At 45.5% G+C, this 27,865-nt stretch overlaps 2 protein-coding genes across 15 annotated transcripts; one reads left to right on the forward strand and one right to left on the reverse strand.

The window, feature by feature from the left end:
* Positions 1 to 1,386: 1,386 nt before the first annotated feature.
* On the reverse strand, positions 1,387 to 13,215 carry plekha1a (pleckstrin homology domain containing, family A (phosphoinositide binding specific) member 1a). Of its 2 annotated transcripts, XM_085922710.1 has the most exons (13): positions 12,867 to 13,215; positions 9,744 to 9,967; positions 9,341 to 9,397; positions 9,147 to 9,192; positions 7,633 to 7,730; positions 7,211 to 7,342; positions 6,747 to 6,887; positions 6,565 to 6,633; positions 6,082 to 6,146; positions 5,936 to 5,999; positions 5,760 to 5,849; positions 5,123 to 5,196; positions 1,387 to 3,601 (listed from the first exon to the last, which is right to left on the reverse strand). In XM_085922710.1, exons 2-13 carry the CDS (start codon positions 9,882 to 9,884, stop codon positions 3,364 to 3,366), a joined length of 1,215 nt encoding a protein of 404 aa, XP_085778836.1. In that variant the 5' UTR covers positions 9,885 to 9,967; positions 12,867 to 13,215; the 3' UTR covers positions 1,387 to 3,363. The 2 variants fall into 2 exon arrangements, with proteins under 2 accessions (XP_085778836.1, XP_085778835.1); XM_085922709.1 differs by lacking the exon at positions 5,123 to 5,196.
* phactr2 (phosphatase and actin regulator 2) lies at positions 12,313 to 27,155 on the forward strand. Of its 13 annotated transcripts, none has more exons than XM_085922696.1 (15): positions 12,313 to 12,511; positions 12,933 to 13,102; positions 13,789 to 13,936; positions 21,609 to 21,794; positions 21,868 to 21,942; positions 22,053 to 22,193; positions 22,487 to 22,762; positions 22,977 to 23,487; positions 23,556 to 23,734; positions 23,810 to 23,966; positions 24,064 to 24,119; positions 24,348 to 24,409; positions 24,476 to 24,613; positions 24,905 to 24,981; positions 25,473 to 27,155. In XM_085922696.1, exons 2-15 carry the CDS (start codon positions 13,028 to 13,030, stop codon positions 25,486 to 25,488), a joined length of 2,097 nt encoding a protein of 698 aa, XP_085778822.1. In that variant the 5' UTR covers positions 12,313 to 12,511; positions 12,933 to 13,027; the 3' UTR covers positions 25,489 to 27,155. The 13 variants fall into 13 exon arrangements, with proteins under 13 accessions (XP_085778822.1, XP_085778826.1, XP_085778825.1 ...); XM_085922700.1 differs by having other exon boundaries at positions 12,933 to 13,022; XM_085922698.1 differs by lacking the exons at positions 12,313 to 12,511; positions 12,933 to 13,102 and adding exons at positions 13,376 to 13,483; positions 13,594 to 13,703.
* Positions 27,156 to 27,865: the final 710 nt, after the last annotated feature.

Here is a 27,865-nt window from a genome sequence, read left to right on the forward strand (position 1 = left end):
TTCCCAGGCCCCAGCTCCCACGAGTGTTTTTTTCTGTATTTCCACTATCGACCACTAGATGGCGGCACATCCAGTTTGACACTAAATTTGAAAGAACAAAATACAGGAATAACTTTCAGCTCAGCCTAGTAATGTGCTGGGATTGTAGTTGCTGGTTTTATTTGTCCTGTTTGAACACAGAGGCACAACGCTGTGGACCGGGACCCCTTGTTTAGGGAGGGGGGGGGGGCTCTTTCCTTCAGCCAGACATGTCCTCCCACCCATAATGTCCCGCCCCGTGTGAGCCATTAAAAAAACAACTCGGCAAGCCACAGTAGGTCGCATTGTGTCGCCAGGCGTCTTAACAACTCCAGATTGATTGCCACATCAGGCCTGGTAAAAGTGTGTCATGGCTTCTGGACCACCTGAGATGCGATTTTAGGATTTTGTTACTTACTTTAAATACTCTTGCATTGCAGACAACAGGACCTAGTACTCAATTTGTCTATTGCCCTGCTTTACATCGTGTTTTGGCCTACCGCTGCTTCTCCTTTCCCCATCCCCAGCTCCAAGGGGAGGCAAGCGATCCTTCTCTTTATGGTTAATTTAGCCAGTTGTGGCTTCACAAAAGCGCTATTCATTTACAGAACGCGGCGAGGTGAACATCTGCTCCTAAAGGGGACTCAGGAGTCTCTCGTTCCCCAATAACACCTCTAAAAAAAAAAAAAAAAAAGAGGTCACTTGATGTATTGCTGTCACTCTTTTGAAAGAAGGGACGATAATATGCCCAAATGAATACCTCCCTGGTGACATCAATCAAAAGTGATCAGAATTGATCTTTGTACCTAATCGTGTTGCAAAGATGAATCATCTTACTTGAAGTCATTAGTAGTTGAGGAGACCGACGTCAGCCGGACCACAAATGATGAACAGACGAGGCAGGCGGATGGATGAAAAGGACCTCAAGCGTGCAGAATGGAAGCAACACCAGAGGCTAGGGTAGGGATGGGCGCCTCGTGATGTCTCATGCTTGAAAACAGCACGGAGGGCTTTAATTAATCCATACCAGTGTCTTGGGCCTCCACATGAACAGAATAAAGATAAATGTGTAGTGATGCAATTATGACGATGATCTATAAACATGTGGAGAGTAGGTGGTTTCCCATCCATCCATCCATCCATCCATCCATCCATCCATCCATCCATCCATCCATCCATCCATCCATCCATCCATCCATCCATCCATCCATCCATCCATCCATCCATCCATCCATCTTCTGGAGGGTTAAGGTGAGCATCTGACAGTTCCAGAAACAGAACAGTAAAACTAAAATAATGGATGACCTCAAGATGTAGAGGATTCCGGAAGTAATCTTTCAAGTATGACAGAAAGACAATTGACGTTTATTCATATAACCATATTTGTGTGAAATTTATTGTCCCACCACAAGAGGGCAGAGAAAACCCAAATTGAGTGGCACACATGAGGACAGCTCTGGCACGCCTATTTTCACTGTGTTTATTTCATCACATAATAAATAGAGACAATCCAAAGCAATGACACCAGACTGGAATGGAGGCTGGAATAGTTTGGCCTGTGAAAGGAATCAAGGTTGAATGGTGAATATTGTAGATTGGGTCTGCTACAGTAACATATTGGCAATGAAGCAAAAAAAAAAAAAAAAGCCTACATTTACTATATATATATATATATATATACACCGCAAACATGTATAAAAAGAAATGGCAAATAAAATCACACAACTCTAATCTCAAAACACGCACACACAGAGCTGCTCTGGATCCAAAATAATCTCGAAATTGGCCAATTCATGTGTGGTGCTTCTTTAGACAGCGTAGCAAACTAAGCTAACAATGTATCAAGAAGCAAACATAGCTTCAAGATGCAATTAAACAACAGTTCTGCAAAATTGATCGATTATTTTGCCCATCCGTCATTAAAATGTATGTCTGTTTTTTTTTTTTTTAAAATACAGCAAAATGACAAAGAACACAAAATCTTGCGGTGTGCTAGTGTTAGCGGGAGGCTAATTGAGCTTGCTGAAACATTTGACTTTAATAAAACAGTTGAGAAAATCAAATATGGCTGCTGCAGCACACAGAAAACACGTGTTTAGAGTCAACACACACTTATTAATATTGTTAACCTAATATCTTAATAGCTTAAGTCATTTTCATTTTATTGTAACACTATCTATACAATGTGCTCACAAAAAATGTTTTTTTTTTTTTTTACGTATGTGTAGTGATGCAGGTTATGGTAATCTATCACCATTTTTTTTATTTCTTCCTTGTTTTCTGACGAATGGCCAAAAATGACTTAAGCAATTGTTCAATTAGGCATAGTTGCAGGTAGTCTCAAAAACAGTCCTGGATCTATGCTGAACAAATCAAAACAGCGACCTTGAGAGTGACACTGGTAAAACGAAACCTGGGTTCAATCCAGTGTTAAGAGAGTGTACGAACCACAGAGCTTATTCATCCTCAGTCCATTAGAGAGACAGGTTGAGTCCCCTTTTGTTTTTTTTTGGTGATCCCTAAATGCTCCCTTTTATTCTTGGCACTTAGTGGTCAAAGCGGCGCGTCCGTGTGAAGCTAAATGCAGTCTCCAAAACCTTAAAGATAACGAGACCTCTTTTGACAATGACGCCGGACCAATTTGGAATATTTTTTCCCCCCGTAAACTACATAAAATTAAAATGTATTTTTATTTACAATTAATAGCTAATCAATTACGACTTTTTATAAATGATTTTAAAAAATAACACGTTTTAAGATGATTGTTTAATAAATATTATAGCTTGGTAGGCCAGATTTAAAAAAAATTATAGGTTGCATAGTCCCCTCCCCATTATTAAAAACAATACTCGACAAACAGTCAGTTTTCCGTATGATTAAATGAAAGAAACCCAAGGTATGGAGTTAAGTTCGGGAAAAGATTGAGCTAAAGTGGTCTGACATCACCGTGAAAAGACTCCATAAGTCATTTAGCTTGCCAAATAAATATGCCACAGTAAATAGATGAGCAAATTGACTGCAGGTGAAGATTGGGTCATCTTTGGCACACAAGTTCAGAGGATTACCCGACGTTTGTGTGTGTGTAAGTGTAAGTGTAAGTGTAAGTGTGTGTGTGTGTGTGTGTGAGAGAGAGCACGGACAGCACCGGAAAGGGAGGAGCTTAAAAGTTCAGCCACGGCCGCCTCGTCTCCACGGAAAAGCTTCCTCGTTGGGTCGGCCGTTTGGAGAATCCTGCTCAGACCTCGCTCACCGGCAGGTCGGCGTCGTCCAGGTCCAAGGGCGGCTCGGTCACGTGTGGCTCCATGGCGCTCCGCCGGCGCCACGGCGACTCCTCGCCGCACGGGCTCACTTTGCCAGGCGGGCCTCCTGCAGGGAGAGGCGGGCCGGCGTGCGGCTGAGAGCGGGCCGGGGCAGCAGGCTCATGAAGTGCTCGCTGTCCCACGCCAGGCTGCGAGCGTGGGCCGCACGCGCCGCCCCCGGCGTCACCCCAATCGGGCTGGCTTGGTGGCGCGGCGGATACGGGCGAGCGAGGGACGGGGGGGCCCGCGGAGCTGCGGTAGAATGTGGAGCGGCCGCTGTGCTCCTGCGGAACACAATCCAAAACAAACATTGATCAAAAAATCAGGAATAAGAAGGCACCTTTGGGATGTTAATGGTGTTAGAAAAAAATGAAACCAGCCTGTGAGGCTTGGATGAAGCTTTAGCAGTTTTGGTGCTGCAGGCTGGAGGACGGAGCATTGTTAGAGTGAAGATGGTGGAAGTAGCACAAGTAGTAGTAGCAGAAGAAGAAGAGGAGGAGGGAGTGGAAGGAGTGGAGAGTCAGCGGGGTTTTTAGTTTGGTAGTCGGGACATGTTGAAGAAGAAGAAGAAGAAGGAGGAGGAGGAGGAAGCCTTAGGAGGCTTCGGTGCTCAGCAGCTTGTCGCTCTCAGATTTCAGTCTCTGGAAACACACAGCACACGCGTCAAGACGACGGAGCCAGGCGGTGGCGGGCGGGCAGGCAGGCAGGCAGTCGGGCAAATGTCGTTTACACAAACGGGAAAGTGTCACACGGAAAGACACGAGTGCTGCCAAACGTGCGCTTGGGCAGGATTGGGTTAGGACGTCAAATGTATTCCAGACTTTTAAGAAATAGATTTCATAGATATGCGATCTATCATAATATCAATTGTGTACACAAATTAATTACATGTTCACTTATTCCACAGATTTGTTATAACTTTTGTCGTGATTTGGTATCTTAAGGGGGGGGGGGTCCTCGGTTTTAAGACGGGAGCTGTGCTGGGAACCCAAGACTGCACATGTACAGTACTCATGATGTTAGTCCACAATTAGTGAGAAGGAAGGTGTGGAAGCACGACGAGGTCAACGCTACTGTTGCGTTGACGGGAAGAAAGGATGGGAGGGAGGGGAACGGGAAAAAAAAGACGTACAGGCTTCGGACAGGAGGGAGGAGGAGACACAAGCAGGAAGTCACACATCTAAGACAGGTGCACAGCTGCAGCAGGCTGCAGAGAGGACAGAGGGCAAGGAAGAGAGAGAGCGAGAGAGAGAGAGAAAGGGAGGATGTGAAAGACTCGCGGAGAACAGGAAGAAATTACGTTCGGGTAGCAAGTGTGCGCTGGCGTGTGTCTTTGCATTGTTTTGCAGCCAATCATGGCAAGTCAAAAAGAGGCGGGAGGAAGGCGAGTTGCTCCGCGGGGGTGGAAGGGGGGGGGGGTATGTGTGCGTGTGTACGATCATGTCTTGACTTCTTCGGCGGCTGTATGTGCGCCATGCTTGTGGCCAGGTCAACTCAGCCGGCAAGCTTGCGTGACTAAACGTAAAGCCGGGAGCATGGAAGAGGCAGCGGGAGGCGGAAGGAGGAAGAGGAGTGCGTTGTTGGGTTATCAGCCAGGTGTATTTAGAAAGGGGGTGGGGAGGGGGGGTGAGCGTCAGATACTTCGTGATGAGATCTGATCTGCTCTCGAGGAGGCGGGGCCGGCCAGTGAGTAGAAAACAGCGCTACGGTAAAATCAAAATGTTTTGTTTCACAAGGAAGGGGGGGAGAGTTGTTGTTTTTTTGTTGTTGTTGTTTTTTTTTTAAACTAAGACGAGCTGACGTACGTGCTGCTGCACTCCCCAATTCGAGACGTATACCTCTGTATACAGGGGTTCGACAGCCGTCTGGCCTGCCGCATCTGCAACAACATAGCGCAAAGCAGGGTTAGAGCAGATGGGCCGTCTGCCCGAGAAAGAGAGAGAGGGGGGGGGACGGGGACGAAAAGGATGCGAAATAGAGAGAGAAAGAGGGAGGAAGACAACAGGTGGCCGGGGGAGGGAGGTGGAGGGAACAGCTGTGTCACCGGGGTCACATGTGGAGATACAAAATGACAAAATGGAGGCGGGAACGGAGCAAGCGTCTCTCCTCGCCGGTGACGTGGCTGAGGCTCCTTCCGGACGCTCTTGATTATTTAAGTTGAAGTCGTGTGGGCATGCGGTGAGGGACGTCCAAGAGGTCAGTCACAAGTCATCACATCCGCCGCATGCTCAAGACATTTACTTTTCCACATTCCCGTGGCACCGGATCAATTCATTGATTACCAATTAGAAATATGATCTAACAATCATTCCGAAGCTATCAAACGGTATCATGGCCAGCTGAGCTGAACGCGACTGCTTGTTGAAAATGAAAATGATGTGTCAAAGATGTCCCGGCGTCCCTTTCAAGTACAAGATGTTTTATGGAGCGAGTGACACGTACTGTAGCAGCGGACCTGCCGGGACCCCGCTGGGCCACGATGGCCCCCGAGACGGCCTTGATCCAGCTGTGCATCTCCTCTGGACTGTCGGCCTAGGAAATGAATTTTTAACAAAGTGTCAACATCTGCTAAGCCGCTAAATGATGTTTTAATTGAGATGTGGGTGATAGTCCATTACCTGTATGTAAAATGTCCTGGACGTGGTGACCACCTCGAAGAGATTGTCACGCATCATAATGTCACTGCAAATTAGAAACACAGGTAAAGCATCTTGTGTCTCAATCCAGAAGAAGAAGAAGACCAAGAACTTGACTTATTCAATACCTCTGCTTGCACTCCTGCACTTTGTGAACCTCCTTCAGCGGGATCATCCTGAGCGGCTCTTTCTCCTGAAGGTGGGAGAAGGTTAAATGCGATAAAGGCTTTCATTTGCGAGCGCATTGTTGGGAAAATCTTGGGCCAGTAATGAGACCGACTCTCGGCAGACAGAGAGTCTGTGTCCTCGGGGCCTCGTGTTATCTCGTCACAATGACGAGAGTGCACGAGCGAGAGGCTTAAGCTGACAAGAGAGGACTGAGGCTGGAGGGGCGCGAGGCATGACAGGACATGTGAAGGGAGGCCGGCGAAATTCCTCTGACTGCAGATAAAACATGCCGAGACACAGCGCTGTGTGTTTGCTGTTTTTGCCTGCCTCGTACTGCCGAGTGTCACAGATGGAAGAAAAAGGAAAAAAAAAAAAAAAAAAAAACACACACACACACACACAAGATTCCTGAAGAGCGTGTTCTAACTCAAGAGCCAATTTACCAGATCGGACTTGAAGTAGCTCATGGAGTTTTCCTCCAAGAGGAAATATCGCCGTTTCCAGTTCCTCATCTGGTGAAGGGAAATTCAAGTCGTTTAGTCCCAAAGTATGGTTAATATCGCCATCGAGATATCTGGCTTGCATATGGAAATATGTTTGCTGCAATTTTAATTCAGAAACTTACCACGGCGCCTTGCTTGACGCAGTAGCCCGACTTGATGACCGTGTGGTCCTGGGTGGGCCTGCCTAGGAAGTAGGGCAGCTGGCTGTGCGAGCGCTGCATGGCCTCACGTTCTGCTCGTTCGGCCCCGTCGCCACCTTCATGCTGCAAAGGTTCGCCAAGTCAGCTGCTTCGAAAAGTCACATTTGGTCTTTTGCAACAAAATGGACTGATCCTGAATTAATGTCACTTAGAGGACTGGAGTGGAATTGCATTGACAGACACTCTTGGGGTCTGTGCTTCGCTAGAAGTCATTAAAGTTTCTTCCATTGTTCTGCTCGCTATTAAAAAGGAGTCGTAAACAAGCAATGACTCAGTGTTTTGTCAGCTTGGGTTTTCCCAATTATAAAACTCAACATCGTCTTGCAAAAAGCTGTTTAGTGGCTTGTCGATTTTGTCTTCGTGACGCCGGCGGGGACTTTGTTTACCTGCGTCTGGGTGACAATGGGAACCCCTCCTATGATCTCCGTTTTATATGACACTTGTTTCTTGGGTCCCACGGCATCCAGCAAAGACTTGTTGTTCTCGGAATTCTGCTGACCGTCGGAGGCTTTGGGAACCTGAGCAAAAAAACAAAACATGCCCCAATGATGGAAAACACCCTTTTCTTTGCGTGGAGAATTAAAAATACAACGAAGCTTTTTATCCTTGCACTCGAGACAACTACACAGCATCCTGTCGAGTCATGCTCACTCATTCCCACCCACTTATCATCTCAGTCCCCTGAAGAAATACTAAAGGGTATTTCCTTCTTCATGTGACTTGACAGAAGAGAAAAAAAAAAAAAAAAGGTTCATCCAAAGTGAAAGAAAGGAAGTGCACGTCACGAGATGCTCTTTGTTCGCCTCACCGTGATCTTGGTGGCTTTATTGAGCGCGTTGACCCAGTCCACCAGGTCCTGCTGATCGTTGGCCTGCAGGAAGATCTTCCTCATCCCAGCATTGATGACTAAATGAAGCCAAACACAAAAGTAGCAAGGATCGGGTCAAGCGTGTGAGTTGGTAGGGAAGTCTGAAAAAGTCTGAACAAGAACTGCCAATGTTTTTCCTTCCTTTCCTACAAAACTGTCACTGACAACTTAGAGTGCTGTTTGACTCGAAATACTTTTTTGGTGTACTTGTGCGTTAGGCTGCACAATTCAACCGCCTACTCATTTCTCAGCATGACAGGAGGGAGGGGGGGGGGGGGGCGCTTGACTTCAAATAAATATTCAAATGCTTTTTCCAAATACAGCTCGTGCATTTTTTAGGTCAGATGGTGATTAGCTCGGTGAGCATGGTATTCGGGACCTCCTGTCTCGGGGTTGTCCATTTCCATAAGGATGTGCGCGGTGAAACCTTCACTTTCTTCTAAATGTCAACATCTGGTCAGGTAATTGTGCTGGGCTCGAGACCCCCCCCCCCCCCGTGATGCCGTAAATAACCGTGTGAACTGAGCTGCACTCTAGTTGCCCTGTGGATGTGCAGCTCTGTCCGGGCACATGTGGGAGTCTCCCGGCGTGAGTCATCACCGCAGACTCAAACGTGTGCTGGGAAACGGACCCCCCCCCCACACACACACCCCCGCCAATGTGTGTCAGCACCAGATACAATGGCACACTGTCCCCTCCATTTCTTTGTTTGTTTTGTTCAAAACCACCTGCGAGTGTGACCTCTGTCTGCCGTACAGTACGCGGGCCGGGCCGAGCGAGCTTGTTAAGCATCGCTGACGGGAGGAAGAGGCGGAGCGGCGGGATCCATTGATGTATGCAAAAACATGTGGCCTACAAACCCGCGCTTAAAAATAACCTCTTGACATCTGTGAATCGGGTTCCGATTTGAATGGCGACATCCTGTCAGAAACTTGGTGAAGCCCACCCACGCACACACACATCCCCATAAGTCTTGTCATAGACGAGCATTTCCTCCGAACGAAGCGTTCGAAAAAGGAGGATGACGTGGAATTGGAAGCTTAAAGCTACGAACGAGACCTTTGCTCACGAGAGCTTTAGTTTCGCTCTGACCTTGTGGAGTTATTAGTGTTTTGTTGTTTGGTGGTGAGTCACCCAACTGCCCAAACACAAGGATGAAAAGTAATTCTTGGAAACGTAGCATTTCCTCTGCATTCAAATGCACATTTGGCTTTATTAAAAAAAAGTTTTCAAATGTATCACCGGGCGTTTTCTTTTTCCATTTTTGTGGTTGCGGCCTGACAACAATGTGTTAATGGCAATCCTCTGCCAACAACTCAGCTGCTACGTTGCCACTTCTGCATAACTGTGTGTCGACTATAAACACCCTGCCCTTGCGTTACTTTCCCCGCCTCCAAAGTCATGTCCACGATGTCTTACAGACCTCAAACGTGTAACAATAGAAACTTTCTTACCAAAACAGAACTCTGCCTTTGGCCTCAACTTCGTGGCATCGCTGACCTATACGAGAACAAAACTCACGTTAGCGTGCGTCCAGGAAGCCAGAGAAAATGTAGAGCCGATGAAGGAGAAGCTCCAAACTGTGAGACGGCCCAAGTAGGTCACCCCGCTGTCTCAAGTTAGTGTCAAACAAGACATCTTGGCTCACCTTTGAAATGTAAGTCAGCTTCAGGGAGCCGACGCAATCCGCGCCGACCGGAAGATTCTGTGGGATCATGACAAGAAACATCAGTGAACTTTTTTTTTTTTTTAATGGCGCCAAAGTTCTGTGATTGTCACTTGAACCTGGTTAAAATTTAAACCTTTACATTCTATAAAAAGAAAGGGAGCCGGTGAATTATTCAAACTTTCCCCGGTGCTACACTGTCTATGAATACTTCATGCAACAACCGAGCACATACACACGCAGCTACGCTAATGCGGCGTAACGACACGGTCAGGTGGCGGCCGTGGCGACGACGGCGAGGTCGAGCCGATTACCTCCCTCCACTTAACTGATGCGCCGACCTGCTTTTAAAAGACCTCTTAAGTGTGCTAAGCTAGCACCTTACCTGCGGGTTGTCCATGAACCAGACCAAGCTGCCCTGTTGCGTGTCCAGGATGAAGTAGCGGCGCAGGAACTTGCCGCTGCTCTCGTGCTCCTCGATGTCCAAGAAGCCGCAGATGCGGTTCTGCCGGTCCACGTAAGGCATGGCGCCGCCGGGACATTCCCTGGCCTGCCCGGGCCGAAAAAGCTGAGGAGGACGGACGGGGGAAGGAGGGCAAACAAGAACTCCTGGGTGGAAAAAAAGAAAAAAGAGAGGATGAGGAATTGTCCTTGGCTGGGATTCTGGAAGCCTATTCCTCAGTATTTCTGTGATTGACAGCGAGGGCTCAGTGTGCTACGAAGATCACGTGACTCAAAACAAAACCCACCCCACCCACTTTCTCTCTCCCTGTTTTTTTTTTTCTTCTCTAGTAACACACGCACACATTCTCTGTCACATTCTATTCCATCTCCTCCACCCACCCTGCCTTGCTCTTTCTTTTTGCTTTTTTTCCCCACTCCCTTTCTATCCCTCTCTTTTTTTTTTTCTTCTTCTTCATTGTCGCCATCCCCTCCCAACAAGGCTCTCATCTGATTTGGCAAGCCTCCGGCCAGCCCACTCGGTCTCCTCCCACTCTCTCCGACAGCCGAGCACCCACTCGAGCATGGCGAAAAAGGAGAAAGACGACAACCAAAAAAAGAAAGAAAAAAAAAAACCCTAGGCGAGTGAGTTTACCCTTACGGGAGTTTGATGCGGAGGGAAGCAAGCGAGCACGATTTAACCTGCAGACATATGACGCACACCTGAATGCTACATGGCACTCACGCAAACTACATTGCCGTGTACAGCGGAAGCCCATAAAAATTGCACAATTTGAAGTCTGACCTACATTCTGCGGAGAAGGAAAACCCACCTCTCCCAACCCACAGAACTATACCAATGATGGCAAAAAGTCTGACGACCGTAAAAGAAATGCAACGTGGAGGCAGTACACGCGTCTCTGGCCCGGCTGATGGGTAAAAAAAATACAGTATAACTGAGTCGACAACAATTAATTGGACAGGTGTAAATGTTGGCTAGTCTCCCCGACACCACGCCTCAATGCGTAGGCCTTTTGTGTGTGGGCGTCGTGTTTACTGTAAGCGTACTGCGGCTTCAGCCTGTTTAAGCTGCTCGACTCCGCGGCTTCTCGGAAAGAAAGGCAGATAAAGGCGCTCTTTCTCCGACGCATTACGAGCGTGGTGGCAGTGCGGGCGCATGGAAGGGGGGGGGGGTTGTGCAACAAAAGGCCCGGTTGTTGGGCGGCACGAAGTCCGGAGCGCAGTCAGGAGAAGATAACCATTTAAGTAAAGACACAAGCGCCGATTGTTGGGTGGCTGTGAGAGATGAGTAGAGCCTGCAAATGAGGTGCAGAGTGCAGGTTTGGTGTCAGAAAAATCCATGAAAAAAATTGTTTCCCGCCCACAAGGCAAGTTGAAGATTCAAAATTTTGAGTATTGAGAACTACGCTTTCGGCATGACATGGAATCCAAAAGCAGAAGGTCAGAAGGGGGCGGGGCCAAGGGAGGTGTTTTTGTGGGGGTGGGCCGCTGGGACAGCAAGCCAACATTTGCTACGCCGAGGCTTTTGTGTCTGGTGTCATATGGCGGCCAACTGGTCACGTCGGGACGGTGATGGGTCGTTGAAGAAAAACACAAAAAAAACTAGAGGCACGAGTTAGCTGGGCACCTTGGCAGAGTCAACGTTTTTGCGTGGAGCCCCTGTTGTCGGGAACAGCTGCTGTGAAGCATGCGAGCTTGCACGTTTCTCGTGGGGCGGCGTTCTGCTGGGTTTGAGAACAGTTACAAGAAGGCGGCACTGCTGGAGTGCACTTGAGGAAAGTAGCTCAACTTAATCAACTTTGGTAGGGTGCTCAAAATGACAAACTTTGGCCAAATGTGTCACTTTCTAACATTTTACAAAACTCCACAAAAACAATAAAAACTCAAGTAAAATCTAAACACAGATAAGTGCTTCATTTTTTTTCGAGGCTGCCTACAATGCCATCTGAAAACACGCCATGATATCAGAGCCGTAAAGCGACACAAGTGGTACAATGTTGGCATGTGTTGCAGCAAACAACGTCTATGATGAATACACTTCTTGTTAGGACACATTTGTTGTCTGTGCGATACTAAGACGACACATTTGCTGCGGTCAAGATGGAGCTGCGATCAGAATAACCAAAACTAGCGAGGCTAGCTGCTATTCTCAGCCACATAATCATTTAACTTTTGCACTTTCAGACATGTGCAGACATATGAAGACTGTCAGCTCACGTCTTTGCATTTTTAAAAAAAAAGTTTTGCAAATACTCTGCATTTTTCCCCAATTTTGGTTTTAAACAAAACTGAATATTTGGTACAGAAGAAGCAAATAGCATGTCAGGTTTACTTAAATGTTAAAATTCTTCCTCTGTATGAATAACTTGCTATTTTCCTTTATGTAAAAGTTGGTTTAGAGGAGCTTGGAACAGATCAATAACATTCCTTTTTTTCAATGGGTGCTATTTTATTTGAGATAGTAATTATGTGGAACGGCACCACTATGTCGAAAGTGTCGGTGCCGTAAGGACAACAACGAGGGTGCAGGTGCTTTGGAGCAGGTCAAAGGTCAATTTTCCAACACAGCCGTGGTCACTCCTGTCACCGAATGAGGCACCTCAGCCCGACCATCTTTGACAAGCTTCGGCCTCTCTTCCTAAAATCGTCCCAGCCGGCCAGTTGGTACCCCTGGGCTCCGTCTAGCACGCGGTTAGTACCACCGTAGGCTACACCGAGAATAAGATACCGATGACACCGACTATGACCTGGGTTAGCCTAACGAGCTAGTTAGCACATATTTTAATGCTTGGTGTTAACCAGGAGAAACGACCATAACATCTTACAAACATTCTTACATCACACAAACGCTATATTATGGTGCGACGTTAATTAAAAGGGGTCTAAAAGTGAATTTTAAACGTTCACCCGGTCAAGCTAACACTTGCGAGCGTCGAGGCTACGAGGCGTTCCCAGCGACGACCCTCATCCCGAGCGGAATTACACACACACACAGCTCCGTTCACCGCCAAATCGGTTACTGTCTTGGCGAGGTCGGCCACCTTACCTAGCCGCAATGTGTGGCTTCTGTTGCCGACTGGCTGTTGCTGGGGGTCGCCCTTCTCCGCCTCAGCCCATCTCTCATCCAGCAAGCAACACGGAGGAGGAACCCGACCACCGCAGGCGACACTCAACGCGGAGGAGCGCCGCAGATCGTAAATAAGTACGATGGGCAACGCTGAGTTTAACGCTGGAGTGCACTGGCTTTTGGGAACGATAACGCAAGTAACACGATTAGAACAAGTTGGTATTGCTCTTGGATTTGTTTGTATGTAAAATACATATTTTTTCGTGAACTGTCGCGTTATTTCTATTTTGTTACCGTCCCAGAGTGAGAGGTGTTAGCATTTGTAATAAACTCTTGGTTAGACTCAGCAGAGGAAGAACAGCCTCTTTTATCGTGTCGATTTAGCGACATCTGGCGGTCACATGATATATAGACCCATCATTTTGCTGGTACACCTTTGACGAGCAGTCAACTCCTGTTGTGGCTCAATTCCAGAAAAAAATATAAAATTTCTTTTTATAATGTTTTCCATCCGACAAATGAAATCTAACCGAAACAAGAAAACTTCACACTAGCACTTTACAAAAGCTCATATCAGGAGACAGTAGTTGGCCCTGGTAAGGATAGCAACCACAATAGTATTTATTCAATGAATTTCGGGACAATAAATGATCAATGACATTAGCAATCATGCTAACAGATTGCCACTCTGCGGTCACATTTCAAGGCAACCTGCGTGCTTGCGAGGGCGTCGACAAACACGGGGGAGATATGCACACACACACACGTGTACAGGCTCACACAGTCAAGTTTGAACAAGCCGAGCAGGAGAGGAAGGTGTGGGTGCTCTAGCCTTCCTGTTTGATCAACCTGGTCTCTTTCTGAGACTTCATTTATTCCTTTACTTTATTGCGGGTTCCAGGCCGCCATGGAGGAAGAAGAAGAGGAGGACACGCTCACGGAGCTGAAGGTCTTCACTGCTCTGCAACCCCAGCCCAGGTTCCGCTCCCACAGCGACACTTCGGGCTTCGCTTCCAGAATCCTGTGGCGGCTCAGAGGAGGTCGCACAGGTAGGAAAACACACACACCTCTTTTTCGTTGATCATGTGTGTCGTGCTGACATCTGGTGTGACATTACAATGCGTGATGTCGTTCTTATCAAAATGGACCTTGTTGTAATTGTATCCTTAAATATGACATTTGTTTCTTGATCATTCTAATGTTTGATTTATTTTGTGGGATTTTATTTGAATTGCTGAATTCTATCTGACCTTAACTGATGAAACGCTTGACTATTTTACACAGTGTTGATTTTGCACGTTTACTTGTCTCGCTTAAATGTCACACTGTTTCATTTCTGCAACCACAAGTGTTGCTGTGCTAAGTGTTTCCTACCAGACAGGCAAAAAAATACAACCCTTATCTATGCCCAAGTCACATTTATAGAATTATTTCCTATTATTCATTTTGGGGTCATTTAGACTCGGAAGTCAACCAGCGTCCAATTTTGAAGCTTCTCCTCAATCTTTTTTGTGTGTTTAACAATATGAAAAGCCTTGTGCATCATCATTAGGGAAGTTGTTTCCACAAATAGTCCAGAAGGAATGATGAGCGGGCTGTCCTCCAAATGGACATTCTATTACGTTCCTCTAATTATACGGGCAGAGAGCAGGAGAGGCGGAATCAAGCAAAATCTAAAAATGGGTTAAAAGTGTGAAATGTGACTTGAAATGACAACAACAAAAAAAAGAACAGAGTGGCCAAATTAGATGCGAGTACAATGTGATTAAGGAGGAGGAGAAAAAAATGGAAGAGGGAGAGGCGTGTCGACTCGCTCCTCGAAATAGCCCAGATTAGACAGCGTTTGAGTCGACAATAAGCACTTGTTAGATGTGCTCCTTTTTCATTGTGCGCAGAGTAGACCTTGCCCCCACACTGCCTGACAAAAAGAAAAAAAAAATACAGCACAGTGTTTGTGTCCTGATCCTTACGTGTCCAATGTTATCGCACATTATAAATCCCGAACCATACATTGTAAAAAAAAAATCAACCAATTGCTTTGTGTAGGCGTAAAATGTAGGATTACATAGTTTGCATTCAATAGTCTTCGGGAACAAAAGGCTGACTCTACAATTTCCGCTTTTGTCACGGAACACTGGTGCTACCAGTTGAGGATGCACCTGTTTGTGTAACCTCCTCCGTCTGTGTGTGTTCTTTACACAGCAGTCAATAGAATTGCACTAGATAGAAGCCCTACCTTTTGATCTGTGTACCTGCACTGATTACAAGCGGCCATAAATCATAAATGGCAAACACCTTCTCCTTTTTTTCCGTTGTTACCTCCCCGTTTGTATGTTGTCGTTTTTTTTCGTCACGATGTGATTTCCGCGCGATAGGGAGCTCGACTCTGAGGAAGCCGAGCGGGAGAAGGAGGACCTGAGATGGAAAGGAACATTAAGTTTTAATGCTTCTTACTAGAGGGAGGCAGGTGGGAGGAGCGAGGAGGGAGGGAGGGAGCGAGGGATGGAGGAGGAGGGCGATATGTCGGGAAGAGGCGAGGATCAACTCATAATGCTGATAATATTCCCCGGGTCAAGTCATGGAACATGATGGTGAGTTTCTGTCCACCAGAAGCGTTTGTTATTATTATTATTATCATTATTATTATTTTACACAATTGATGGATCCTTTTACTCATAATTCTGTTCATTTGCCAACTTAACAATGTTATGGGAAATTCTGCAATATTTGTTAGATATAACATGAACGGAGGTTGAAGTCTACCTTCACTTAAACAGGCTTTTTGGTGTCCTCGTTGAGTTGAAATGTTGCGCTGGATTTTTTTGTCCCTTTTAAGAGCGGTCATTCATTCCAGGTGGGTGTTGCTAGTGGATATTGTGCATGTGTTAGAATAACACAAGCAAGTTCTGTGTGGTTGTTTTTGTGGCTTTAGTAGGCAGCCATAAGGTTAATGTGATTTCATTTAGACACTCTTGTTAGTTGTTTGTTTACCAGAAGAGGAAAAACAAATCATTCCCTTTAAATTGTGTTCAAGTGTCTTGAGTAGATTTCATTACGTAAAATGTGTCGCTTGTTTAACGGGGCCACGTGCGAAAAGATGTTTTGACGCTGGTCGTTGTAAGCTTTGTTTCTCACGCCCACCTCCTTCCACCTACGGTGATTGTTGGGGACCTTTAAAGAATCAAAAGGCTTTGTTTAAGCGCTCTTTTATTCTTATCCCACGCGTGATTCATGTCGTCTGTTTTACGGGACGCGTGAGAAGCGACATTCCAGCTTTACATAAGTAACTAAGGTTCGGTTCAACCAGTCAAGTCAGGACTTTCCACCTGTCAGCTTTATTTGTTGTGCTTAAAGCAGCATACCTGCTGTTTACTTTCATTTTGCTTCTGCGTAAAGCAAATATTCGGCTTGGCGTCGTGATAAGAGTTTGATTTGTTTAAAAAAAATATATATACGTTTTTACCGTCAAACTGTTTTGGAAGAAAGCTCATCCAAAGTGTGTCAGGAAAGTTCCAGGACCAAGAAAAACAAAGAAATCACACCACTCATGGCTGCGTCATTGTGACAGCGCCCTGAGCATCTGACAGTTCCTGGCCAAGAAGAACGGCACCGGTCCTGGAACTTCCCTGACAGTTTTGCTCCATTTCCCCGCAAAGCGAGGGCCTTTATTCAGCGCCGGTTACCAAACGGCGCTCAGCCACGCTCTGTCGCCGTCTCGCTCTCTATCGTCAGCCCTTCGCGCCGGCCGGCTCTCCGACTGCCCGTCTGGCAGGATGTCAGCTATTGATTTAATACAGGCAACATTTTAGCATTATGGCTCGTGCCAAACAGTATACAACAAACAGGAGATCGGGTTGCAGGCCCGAGCGGATGGGAAGAGCGAGAGGTATGACAGTAACCAGTCCTGTAATAATGCCAAAACACTGCACGTTAGCCTTTAAAAGATAGCCATTATCATCATGTCGCAAGGAAACAGTGGATACTCGTCACTTGAGCGCATTAGATCGTATCGTGCGAGTTTAATAAATAAGTCAAGGTGGAAGGGGCGGGGTCAGGGGCTCTGAAAAGTAGCACTTAAACAATTATTAGCCCCTTGTTCCGCTGAGGCCACCGCTTAAATATTTGATGACTGCCTTTTTCCCCTCAGCCCTTTCCTCCTCCGGTCAATAAGAAGGTCAGGATCCCTCGGGTGAGCGCTGTTATTTACAAACACGACGAGGTCCCTAAAAATGTCACCTAGCCTTGCTTGTTATCGGAAGCCGTGTCCTCTTGACCATCATTGATTTGATGCCAAACTGTCAATCTGTATTTGTGTGTGTGTGCTGAATACTTGAGTTTGGGATCCAAAGATGAATACGAGATGAGATAAAAGTTCAAATTTGCAGCTTTTGATTCATGGTATTTACATCTAAACGTGGCCTGATGCAAATAGAAGTTTTTTGTGTTTGAATTATACTTCAGGATGGTATGTGTTGACTGATATTTTGACATTAACAGCTTCAGGGCCAATTCTTTATACTTGCAGTGTTTTTTAGCACTAGATGGCACCATTGGTCTTAGCTAAAAGCGAGTTGGAGCGTGGGTTGCTCTGCAAGGTCTCAGCTCACACCCTGTCAACACACTCACGTGCACGCGCAAGCGCGCGCACAAGCGACGCGCCTGTTTATTTGCTTTTTATCAGCTGGAAGCAAGAGCGTGTGATCAGCCACGCCAGCCACCCTGAGGTCACGCAGCTTCTATAAAGCATTGACTTGTGCTATGACAATTAAAAAAAAAAAAAAGATGAAAATGATCATCTCCACGTTGAATCTTAGCTTTGAAAGCAAATCTCATCGTAGAATGTGTCAGTGGAACTGTTAGAACACCAGAAATCCCGATATGAGGACATTTAGGTCACATGTTTGGCTGCTCCTCTTTCAGTTCTTCAGTAAAAGCCTTCATGAGAGAAAACAAACAATTGTGATTTACTGTACGGTGGTGTCTTTGACGTACAAATTCAATATCACTCAAGTTAGTCATATTAAATCATTGTCTCTATTGAAATGCCCCCATCTTGTTCCAACTATTCGGTCACCATGTCCTTCACCTCCTAAACAGCTGAACTTTACCTAAGTATCAGAGGCTCTTTATTATGGGACTTATGAATGACGGACTAATAAAGCTACTGACTGTAGTGAGAATTGAGGCCACTGGTGGCCATCTTGGGTTGCCACATGAGGTTGAATGTGATTGGTTGATTCTGAATACAGTCTCCAGATAGATTCTTGTTTTTACTTTACTTACCCCAAATATGAAACTGATTTCAGTTGAGTTATATCACTCACACGATTAAAAACCACATTTTCATAGTGTACTATCCTTTCTAAATCAATATAAAAACAAACAATCAAGCTACCCCAGAAAATATGCTGGGCCCACTGTCAAATGGTGGTGCCTAAAGGTGTCAATCTTCACCTTTGGGCCCCGACAGCGACTCTAATCTGCATGGAGGAATGAGAAGCATCCACAACAGGAGAGGAGGAGAGCAGGACATGGGCGGGAGGGGAAGTTACGACCGAGCAGCAACTCAGTGCCGTCAGTCGAGCTAAAAAAAAAAAAAAAGAAGTTTTCTCCAGGCTGGCGACATGAATTCTCAGGGCGATCACGCACGGGATTTACTCGGCGATAGGGAGCGAAGATCGCGGGTTAAGGATTGAGGAGGGCACCCTCCTCCACCGGAGCTCCGCCGGTGAAGCCGAACATGGGCCAGACGGCTGTGTCTGCCGTGTCTCACACAGCGAGTGGTGAGTGTTTCCTTCCTCCCCTCCGCTATCTTTTTTTCCCCCTACCTTTACCCCCAGTCAGTCAGTGACTTCTCTTTTTTCCCCCTCCCTCTCGTTGTCATTTTTGAAGATATGCAAGTTTTGGTTACAATTTTTCGCCCATGCACAACTTTTAAGATCGCTTTAAATGCGTCCAAATGAAGTTTAAACTTGGCACTTTCGACGTTTGTTTAGTTCAATGTGACACCGCTTTGCGTGGACGCCCGTGGAATTGTTTACAAAAAAAAAAAATCGACGCTTCCTTTTTATTGTCACTAAGCGTGTTTAATAAAGCTTGAGTTAACTTAATGTTTGCGGTTAAGCAAACACAACAACATTCATTCTCTTTGGCTCGTTATCAAAGAACACAAGACCCGGGAGAGGTTCACTTGTGCACCGTGTGGAAGCTGATCTCAGTACAGTAGCATCTACACGGAGGAACCAGTTGGACTTGACAGACTCTTCTCAAAGCAAACAATTGCTCTTGCGGCTCCTTCACCGAAAACGTAGCCAAGCATTCAGCTGTGCAAAACACAGGTCGAAATATTGACCCATTTCAACTGACAGTTCTCAATTGCAAATGCACTCATCGACTATAAATCATACAAGATCCATGTGTCAATCAAAGATGTTAAAAGACGCTGTGGACTAGTGGTGGGGCACATACGCCTCACACTTGTGAGGTTTTGAGTTTGAATCCTGGCTCTGGATTTCCTCTGTGCAATATGCATGTTTTACTTGTGCTTACGTGGGTTGTCATTGGTTAACCTCACACCTCATCACAAGATGGCAACTGTTTCAAACTGGTAAAACATCAATTAAAAAGTTGTATTACAAACAAAGATCGTTATCCAAATAGATATGATACCCCTTACAAATTTGTAGGGGCCACCATATAGCTCCGGCCCTGTCAGCAAGCAAACAACAACACTGAATTAAATAGAAAATAATTCATATCATTTTCGGTTTCTTATAGGATTTTTAAAGATGTTTACATTTTTTTCTGACAGCTTAGTCCATTCACAACTGCTCTTGGAAAGCATCGACCGACTTGCAACCCGAGTCGCTAGATAAACTGTGGCTTCATTGTACGGTAAGGCGGGCTCAGCGCTTGTGGCATATTTCCCCTTTGAGAATTCCATAGGTGATTTGTTTCATTCTAGATTGCCTCTAATTACGCCTGGCAATACAAACGCATACAAAGGAAAAGAAAGCTCTGCAGTGTTTGCTTAAGCTTCTTTGTAGCCTGCATGCTTATCAAAAACTAAACACTCTGTCAATTTAATGGGAGTATTTGGTATCCAGGGAGCGCTTACACTGAATAAACTTCTCCTTTCTTGTTTGGTAATGTACTCGCAGTGTTACGTAACGATCTTGCGACATTCTTAAAACGCTTCATCTATGCAACCAAGAGGAAAGGGAAGTGATTTGTTCTCTTTCAGTTACGGTTTTTGGCACGTACACGCCGGCGTGGACGTGATTCAAACTCGAAGGTTTTGGCAAAATGCGATTTTATTGTCTGAGGAAGGATCAAAAGCGTTCACGTTCCTCCTGTGACCTACTTTTTTCTTTTTTGCATAATAGTGTTTTATACGAGTTCCCAGCTTCTAGCCTTCTTCCTGTTTGTCACGTGTGGTCCTTGCACCCCCCCCCAATGTCACGCTGCGGAGGAAGGAAGCCTCTCCCTTTCCTCGTACTCGTCGTCGTCGTCGTCCTCATCGGCACATGTTCCTGTTTCAATTACCTCATTTCATGTTGAGGACTTTCTTGAGCTCAGAAACACACAGAAATTTGTCATTCTTGTAGAATTGAGTAGACACGTCTATCATGAATAGACCTACAAAAAAGTCCCTAGAAGCCATGTGTGGAAGACCCCAAGAAGTCAGCCATTTTGTTTTTTCTCCCCAGGTGGTATTCAAAAATGAGCTAGAATATTTTTCTTCTGAATTTGAAATATGCATAGAATGAACTCAAGGAATGTAAGTGCAAAATATTTGAATCTTTAAAAAAATGTGTTTTGGAGGTCTCCACAAATGAGCTAATTCGTTCATGCGAAGAATTCTCAAAGTGCCTAAAAAGCGCTGATTATGTAATGACTTGATTTTTCCATCCCCTTGTAATTAGCGCTACCGCCACCTAGAGGACTGGAGTGCAACATTTTAGCCCAGTTTTCACGCCACTTAACCTTCATTCACTATCTGCGTACAAATAAAAGCTTTCCCTGTAATCTAGCCCTCTGTCAGCACTTTTCTCTGTTTCCAAATTAACATTGACAAGCACAATTTGGTTTGCTGCATCATCTGGCGTGCAATGATTTCACTTTGCAGCATCTGTTCTGCTTCAAGTTGGGAGAAGAGCGAGCCGCTTTGACGGACATTTAATTTGAGGAATTTTCAAATGGCTGGAAGTTGCTTTGCCTTTTTTTGGGTTTTCCAGTAATCGCCTTTTGTTGGCCAAATGAATTCCAAATAATAAAATTAATTATTAAAAAAACATCACTATTTCATTCAAATAATACTTTGTAATTACACATTTTAACTTCTAAAAAAAAAAATCTCTTAAAAAAATATATATTTAACAGCTAATCCACAAATGACCGGGCTCGTTTGAAGTTTGACCATCCCTGTTCTTCAGCAATATAAATTGTATGAATGCCGAAAATGAGCGTCTGGGGAGTGGCCCAAGCTCTGGCGTCTACTTTTTATGTCTTCATTAATTGCCCTTTAATTGCCACGTTGTGCATGTGGTTCCACACGCTCTACTCTATCATTATCCACTCCCTCGCGTTATTCCACAGCCAGGTGTCTGAATCACTTTGGTGTTTGCAGTTTTTATTGTTTTGCTCCGAGTGCAGTTTGAATAAAATGATATCTTTCCTTTTGTCATATAAAACCAACATCACTGATTATGTTGTGTCCAGTTGATGGTTTGGAGAAATCGTCATCACTGGCCACCTGCGACATGGTGGCGGACAGCGCTTCCGACGGCCTGGTTGTGCCCGGCTCCCGGCAGCAGCGAGGCAAGCTGTCCAGTCTAGGAAGACTCTTCAAACCTTGGAAATGGAGGAAGAAGAAGAGCAGCGACAGATTCCAGGATCTCTCCAAAGGTGAGGTCTTATGCGGCTTTGCATCTTCAGGCAGGCCGACGGCCTTTGACCTTTGAGTCGTTGCTTTGTGCAGTTTTGGAGAGAAAAATCTCAACGAGACAAACGAGAGAGGAGCTCGTCAAGAAAGGAGTGCTCGTCTCCGAACAAGGTTTGTGTAATTTGCTGTTAGCGCCACCTACAGGACTGGAGCTGGGTCAACTTGTTGCGCAACGATGGCGAAGAGCTGCGAAATGAACGAGCGGATTTTTCTTCATACAGATGAGCCCGTCAGTAGGGAAAACCAGAATGGTCACGCCACATCTAGCATGACACCTCCTCAGGTCAAAGTTGAGATTGAAACTAAACTGACCCAACCTGCCGACCCGACTCCTGGCCCTGACACCACAGAGGACAAAACGGGTGACTTTTTATATACATTTGGATCTTGTGTGTGTGTTTGTGTTAGCATTGAAGCTAACCGGAAGAAGTTGAAGCAGTATCAGTAAACGTTCTATTTTGTTTTTTACGTGCAAATGTGTAGTAACGCTTTTGGGCTTCTTTAGTTGACGCTCTTCAATTATTTTTCTCTGGTTGGCAATTTCCACTTTTCTCTTTCTCATCCTTGCCACGGTTCTGTTGTGGCATCACAAAAGAAACTCCGCCTTTCCACAACTCACTTGCTTGTCCATTTGCATCTCTTAATATACATTCAGTCTCAACCGTCCCTGTGACCCGCTCAGAGACACGCGACACTAAACCCGTCGCCCGGGCGGCTCAGGCCCGGCCGCGGGATGCCCAAGCTAGAAAGCATCACGGCGCCGCTGCGCCGGCCTCCTCCAAGCCTACGGGTGGCGCCGCTGGCACAACCAGGCACGGCAGGGATGCTTCCTCTGGTGCTAAAAAGAGCGCCAAAGCAGCCGGGAAGTCGGGCTCTGCGGCGCAAGCTAAAACTAACTCGCGGAGCTCTAACAACAGTAGTCGCGCCATCGGTAAGTTCGGCTGCTTTGATTTTTTTTCTCGCATGCCTGCATGCAAATGGACGCACTCCGCCATGGTTTCATTGGACTTTTTCCATCTATAATCTGTATCCTATTTTTTATTGATTTTAATTTGATCAGTTTTGATTACCTCGACTGGCTTAGGCCATGTGTGTAGGATTTGCATCATTCTTTTGTTTTGTTTTTTTTCTTTTTCTCTTTCCAGCCAAGTCCTCTCATCCGAAGAAAACGCAAAGCGGTTCAGCCAAAACCACCACGACCACCTCTTACTCCACCGTCCCCCCTCGCTCTCGTCTACCCAAGGACGCCGAAGCGCAGAGCAGAGGCGCCGAGGCGCGAACCGGCCGGAAAGCCGAAGCTAATTCTCAGAAGGCTTCCGCGGAGGTTCCTAGTCAGCCGGAAGAAGTCAACTCCTCCGAGGCTCACCAGAGCTCTGGTCAAGTTCCCCTCCTCGAAGTCGAGGAGGCTCCCGTCGGTTCCCAAGCCGCCCTGGAGGACAAAGCCCCGTCGGCAGAATCTTCGGCGAGCCAAGAAAACCCGGCAGAGGCGTCCCCCGAGCCCGCGGTCCACTCCCACCACGTCAACACTTCCACAGAGGACACTTCCTTCACTGATGCCCAGGGTGACCCCCATCAGGAGAAAGAACCGAGGACGGAAGGGGAGGGAGGAGAGGTGCGAGAGGAAAACGGAGAACCTGCTGAGGAGACGCACTGCAGGTAAAATCATCACTGGATTTTTTCTTTTCAAGTTTTGTGCTTACATGCGTCTTTTGTCACGATGGCAGCCCTGCTGATGCGGACACCGTCAAGCCGCAGGGCCTCAGCGTGAGCATCCAGCAGATCGAGGTGACGGTGATCCCCGACCGGCCGAGCGAGAGCCAAACCAGCGACTCCGATTCGGACGGACCCATTCTGTACCGCGATGACGAGGTGGAGGAAGAGGAGGACGACGAGTACCTCAACAGTAGGCCTCTACCATTACGCTTGGCAAAATGTCTGATGGTTTGATCCGACCGAGCCGGCGTTTTTTCCCCCAAAGGCTCTCTGGCCAGCAAGATCCGGCGGCGGGACACCCTCAACATCAAACTGGGCAACCGTCCCAGCAAGAGGGAGCTGGAGGAGAAAAATATATTGCCGCGTAGCTCCGAGACGGAGAGACACGAGCTCCGCCAGCAGATCGGCTCCAAGCTTGTTAGGTGGGCGAGTGTGACGGACGCACCTGATTTATCCGAGTAGAAAAGAAGTCGCATGTATGTGCAGTCAATCTGTTTGAAAGAAGATTTCTTATTTCAGGCGTTTGAGCCAAAGACCAACCACAGAGGAGCTGGAGCAACGGAACATCCTCCGACGTAGGTCAACAAAACATCATGGGGGGGGTCTTGATTTAAAACTGCCACAAGGGGGCGGCAAATTACAACATAAAGCGTCTTCATTTAAATTGTGCATTGATGTATTGTGACAAAGTAGAAAAATATCCGCAGCAATGCTTTTAATAAGATCCAGATCACCTCTGGTATAAATAGAAATACAAATCCAAGTCGGCGTGAAATGACCACGCTGCATTTGTTTCCGTGCAGAAAAGAACGAAGAGGAGGAGCACGAGGCCAAGCAGGAGATTAAACGAAAACTCTCCAGAAAGGTGAGACAATAAAGTCGGCGTGGGCAAACTCTTCAACGTGACAAGTAAAACTATCCTCTCGTGCAGCTCAGCGTGCGGCCAACGGTCGCAGAGCTGATCGCCCGGAGAATCCTGCGTTTTAACGAGTACGTGGAGGTCACAGACGCCAAGGACTACGACCGGCGGGCTGACAAGCCTTGGACGCGACTCACACCTGCTGATAAGGTGAGCTTAAGCCCACCATTCTTTTCGATTGTTTAAGCCTTCAACTCACCAAAAGCAAATCCCAGCATTGTTTGGTATTTGAAGGGTTATTAAAAGCGTCAAGCTTGCCTTCTGCTGCTCAAATCAAGTACGACATTCACCAGCTACTCAAAATGATCAAACGTTTGCTTTTCGTTGGACATTCGGCAAGATCAGTAGTGCAATCGCCGGAACTCGAATGGGAATGTACAAAGGCCGGTAAATGGGCAAAGCGATGGTTCAGTGTTGTGTTGTTGTGTGTCGGCGCTATAGGCGGCCATCCGCAAGGAACTCAACGAGTTCAAGAGCACGGAGATGGAGGTGCACGAGGCCAGCAAACATTTTACCAGGTACACTCGAATGGAATCTTCACTGCTGTAATTGCAGCTATTAGCTCACCTTGATGTGAACTGTACGTTCCAACTAAAACATTTACAACCAGGGTATGACAAATTGTAGAAATGCTGAGAGGTACTAGCATGGCAATTTATATTTAGCATATATTTTTGTTTTACATTATTGATTTTTTTTTTTATTGATGAATTCATTAAATTAAATTGTAATACCCATTTTTAAAATCTATTTTAATTCATTGCATCTTTTATTTTTAATTGCATAGAATTTTTGAATGAAATGATTCCTAATTTTTAATCAATTTTATTTATTAGAAAATATATATTCTCTTTTTCCAAGTGTTTTGATGATAATAAAAAAAAACCTAGATTATTATTATTATAATTTATTTCAGACTTAAGAAAATGTTTCATTTCAATGTAATCACACCTTACATTTTTGTATATCTCATCATATCACATTTTTAAATATCTGCATGCCTTTTCAGATTCCACCGGCCTTAACGTGAACTGGACGTCAAGCATCATAAGAGCAAAAGTCCACCGGGCCATCAAACCTTCTGCTGTTCTTCAGTCCGAGCGCTCTTCTACCCTCGCCCCGTAACAACAAACGTAGGTTTGTCTTAAGAGCCCGGGCTCTTTGTGTGGCCCACCCGTGGAACTTTCTTGCACATACTGTACCTATACTCGGAAAAGCGGCGGCTTGTTAAGAGTGATTTATTTATTACGGCGTGCGAAGAGGACTTGCTGGAATATGTATTTTTTGTTTTTCTTGTCACTCGGAGAGGTGTAAAATGGAGCGTTATTACCGGTATGAATGTGGCTCAAGGGAATTGTAACTTCCTCGCGAAACGATGCTATGTTCCGACTGCCAACCACCTGATGGACCGTCAGGAGCTGTTGTCACGTGATGGGGCCACTAGAGGGCATTATGTCATAAGCACATTAGCCGCTTGCCCGGGATGCCATACAGAGCCAAGTACCACGACAGCTCAGTTGAGTTAAAAAAAAAAAAAAAAATCCCTCAAGTGCTCAAAATGTTCTTTCAAATTTGCACTTTTAAAGCTTTGGAATTTCTTTCAATCCTTTTAGTTTTATTCACAGCTCGTCTTGGTGCCAAAAAGCTACTAACCTTACAAAAAGCGGCACCAAAGGAGCTCGCCACCAACTCGCGTTCTTTTCCATGACCATTTCTGAAAACGTTTTTTTTTTATTTCCATCTCATGTTTGCTCCCCTTTTGGCCTCTATTTCTATCTATCTAAGCGGCGGCTCGCTCAGTTGAAAAGGTATGCCGTGCAGTTTACATCCTTAAAATTGCTGTTTTTGTGTCTTTTTATAACACGCTATCAAATGGAGGCAGACATAGCGGCTAAGATTTGCATTATGCATTATTATGCATTAAAAAAAAAAATCCTCTTTTTATTGGGACTTTGTTGCCTTCCAATGAAAATATCTTCTGGCTATCTTCTATCTAACACATTAAGAATCTAAATGATGTCTCTACGCTATGCTGCTTGCATCCTTAGAATAAACAATTTTCAAGTTACGATGTGCTAATAAAAGCGAGAGGGCCGTATGGAGGTGGACATAGCCGCTAAAAGGAGTATTTTTAGTATTAGGTCAATTGTTAGCATTCAGTTAACTAGCTGTTCAGTTTTTTACGCTAAGCATAGCTAAAACCAAAGTTAGATTTTTCATCTTCAAATTGTGAATTACTATAAGTAAAGCAAAAGTATTAAATAGTAACTTTTGGGGTATACAACCTTTCGCTTTTGCGTTTAGATGGATTCCATGAATAATTTCTCACCGCTTGAACATATTTGGGATGAGCAAACCTCACCCACGTGCAAACAAACTCTTGAATATCTCAAAAGCAGTCAAATACAAAGTTTCTGTCATGTTCCGCTAGCGTAGTAGCGCGATTAAACGTGATTGACAGTCTCTTGCACACAAGTGTGTGTGTGTGTGTGTGTGTGTGTGTGTTTTGTTGCTGCTTCATTGTATGTACACATAACCTAAAGTCATGTACAGTCTAACAGTATTCCTTCTTTACCATATGTATGATGTACTGTATATTGATTATTTTGTACAGAATGTATATGGAGCATGTGCATACACAGAATCAATTTAATGGCCCAATACAGCTATGGTGTAAATGTTTTAAACTATTCACATGTTTGTCTTTCTTTAATGGGGCTAATGTGGTTGATTGCGTCTGAGTGACTCACTTTGGTTTAAGTTAAAGGACGAAGCCATAAGCTCATCGTCCTTAGCGACCACTGTCGATTAAATAGGCCAACAGCTTGTTAAATCTCTTCCGCTTCAAGTGACCTTGTTAGCCAGCTCGCTGATATTAGCGTGGTAGCGCGACCAGCAGAAAATGAGCGTGGGATCGTTTGTACAGTCGAGACTACAAAGTGTATATTCATTTTCACATCGAAAGTCTTGAAAGTTTTTTTTTTTTTAAATTAACTTTCAAATTGCATTTTGAATGTTTATTGTCATTTTTATGAATTTGGGGGGGGGGGATTTAAAAAAAAAAAAAAACACCCCAAGTGATGAAACCAAGAATGATGAATATCAAAGTATCCAACATCGTAAACACACTCACATGGAATTTATAGTGTCTAAGCAGTCTCCTCGGAGGAGTCAGCGGGGCCGTAAAACACCCAACAGTAAAATAAGTTTGGTTATGGGATGACAAGGTAGTTTCCACCCTGGAGGTGTCGGCCACAGTCGGGTCGTTATGGCAAATGAGAGAGCTAGCAAATGAATCGCTAAGCCGCTCTGAAGCTGATTAGGAGTCGCGACGTGTGGCGTGCTTCTTATTGCACCGCTTCTCCTCATTATTTCTTGCAGATGGCTAAAAAGTACTTTGCA

Source organism: Syngnathus leptorhynchus, chromosome 10 (assembly GCF_054491065.1).
Source record: "Syngnathus leptorhynchus isolate UIUO chromosome 10, UIUO_Slep, whole genome shotgun sequence".
Taxonomy (NCBI): Eukaryota; Metazoa; Chordata; class Actinopteri; order Syngnathiformes; family Syngnathidae; genus Syngnathus; species Syngnathus leptorhynchus.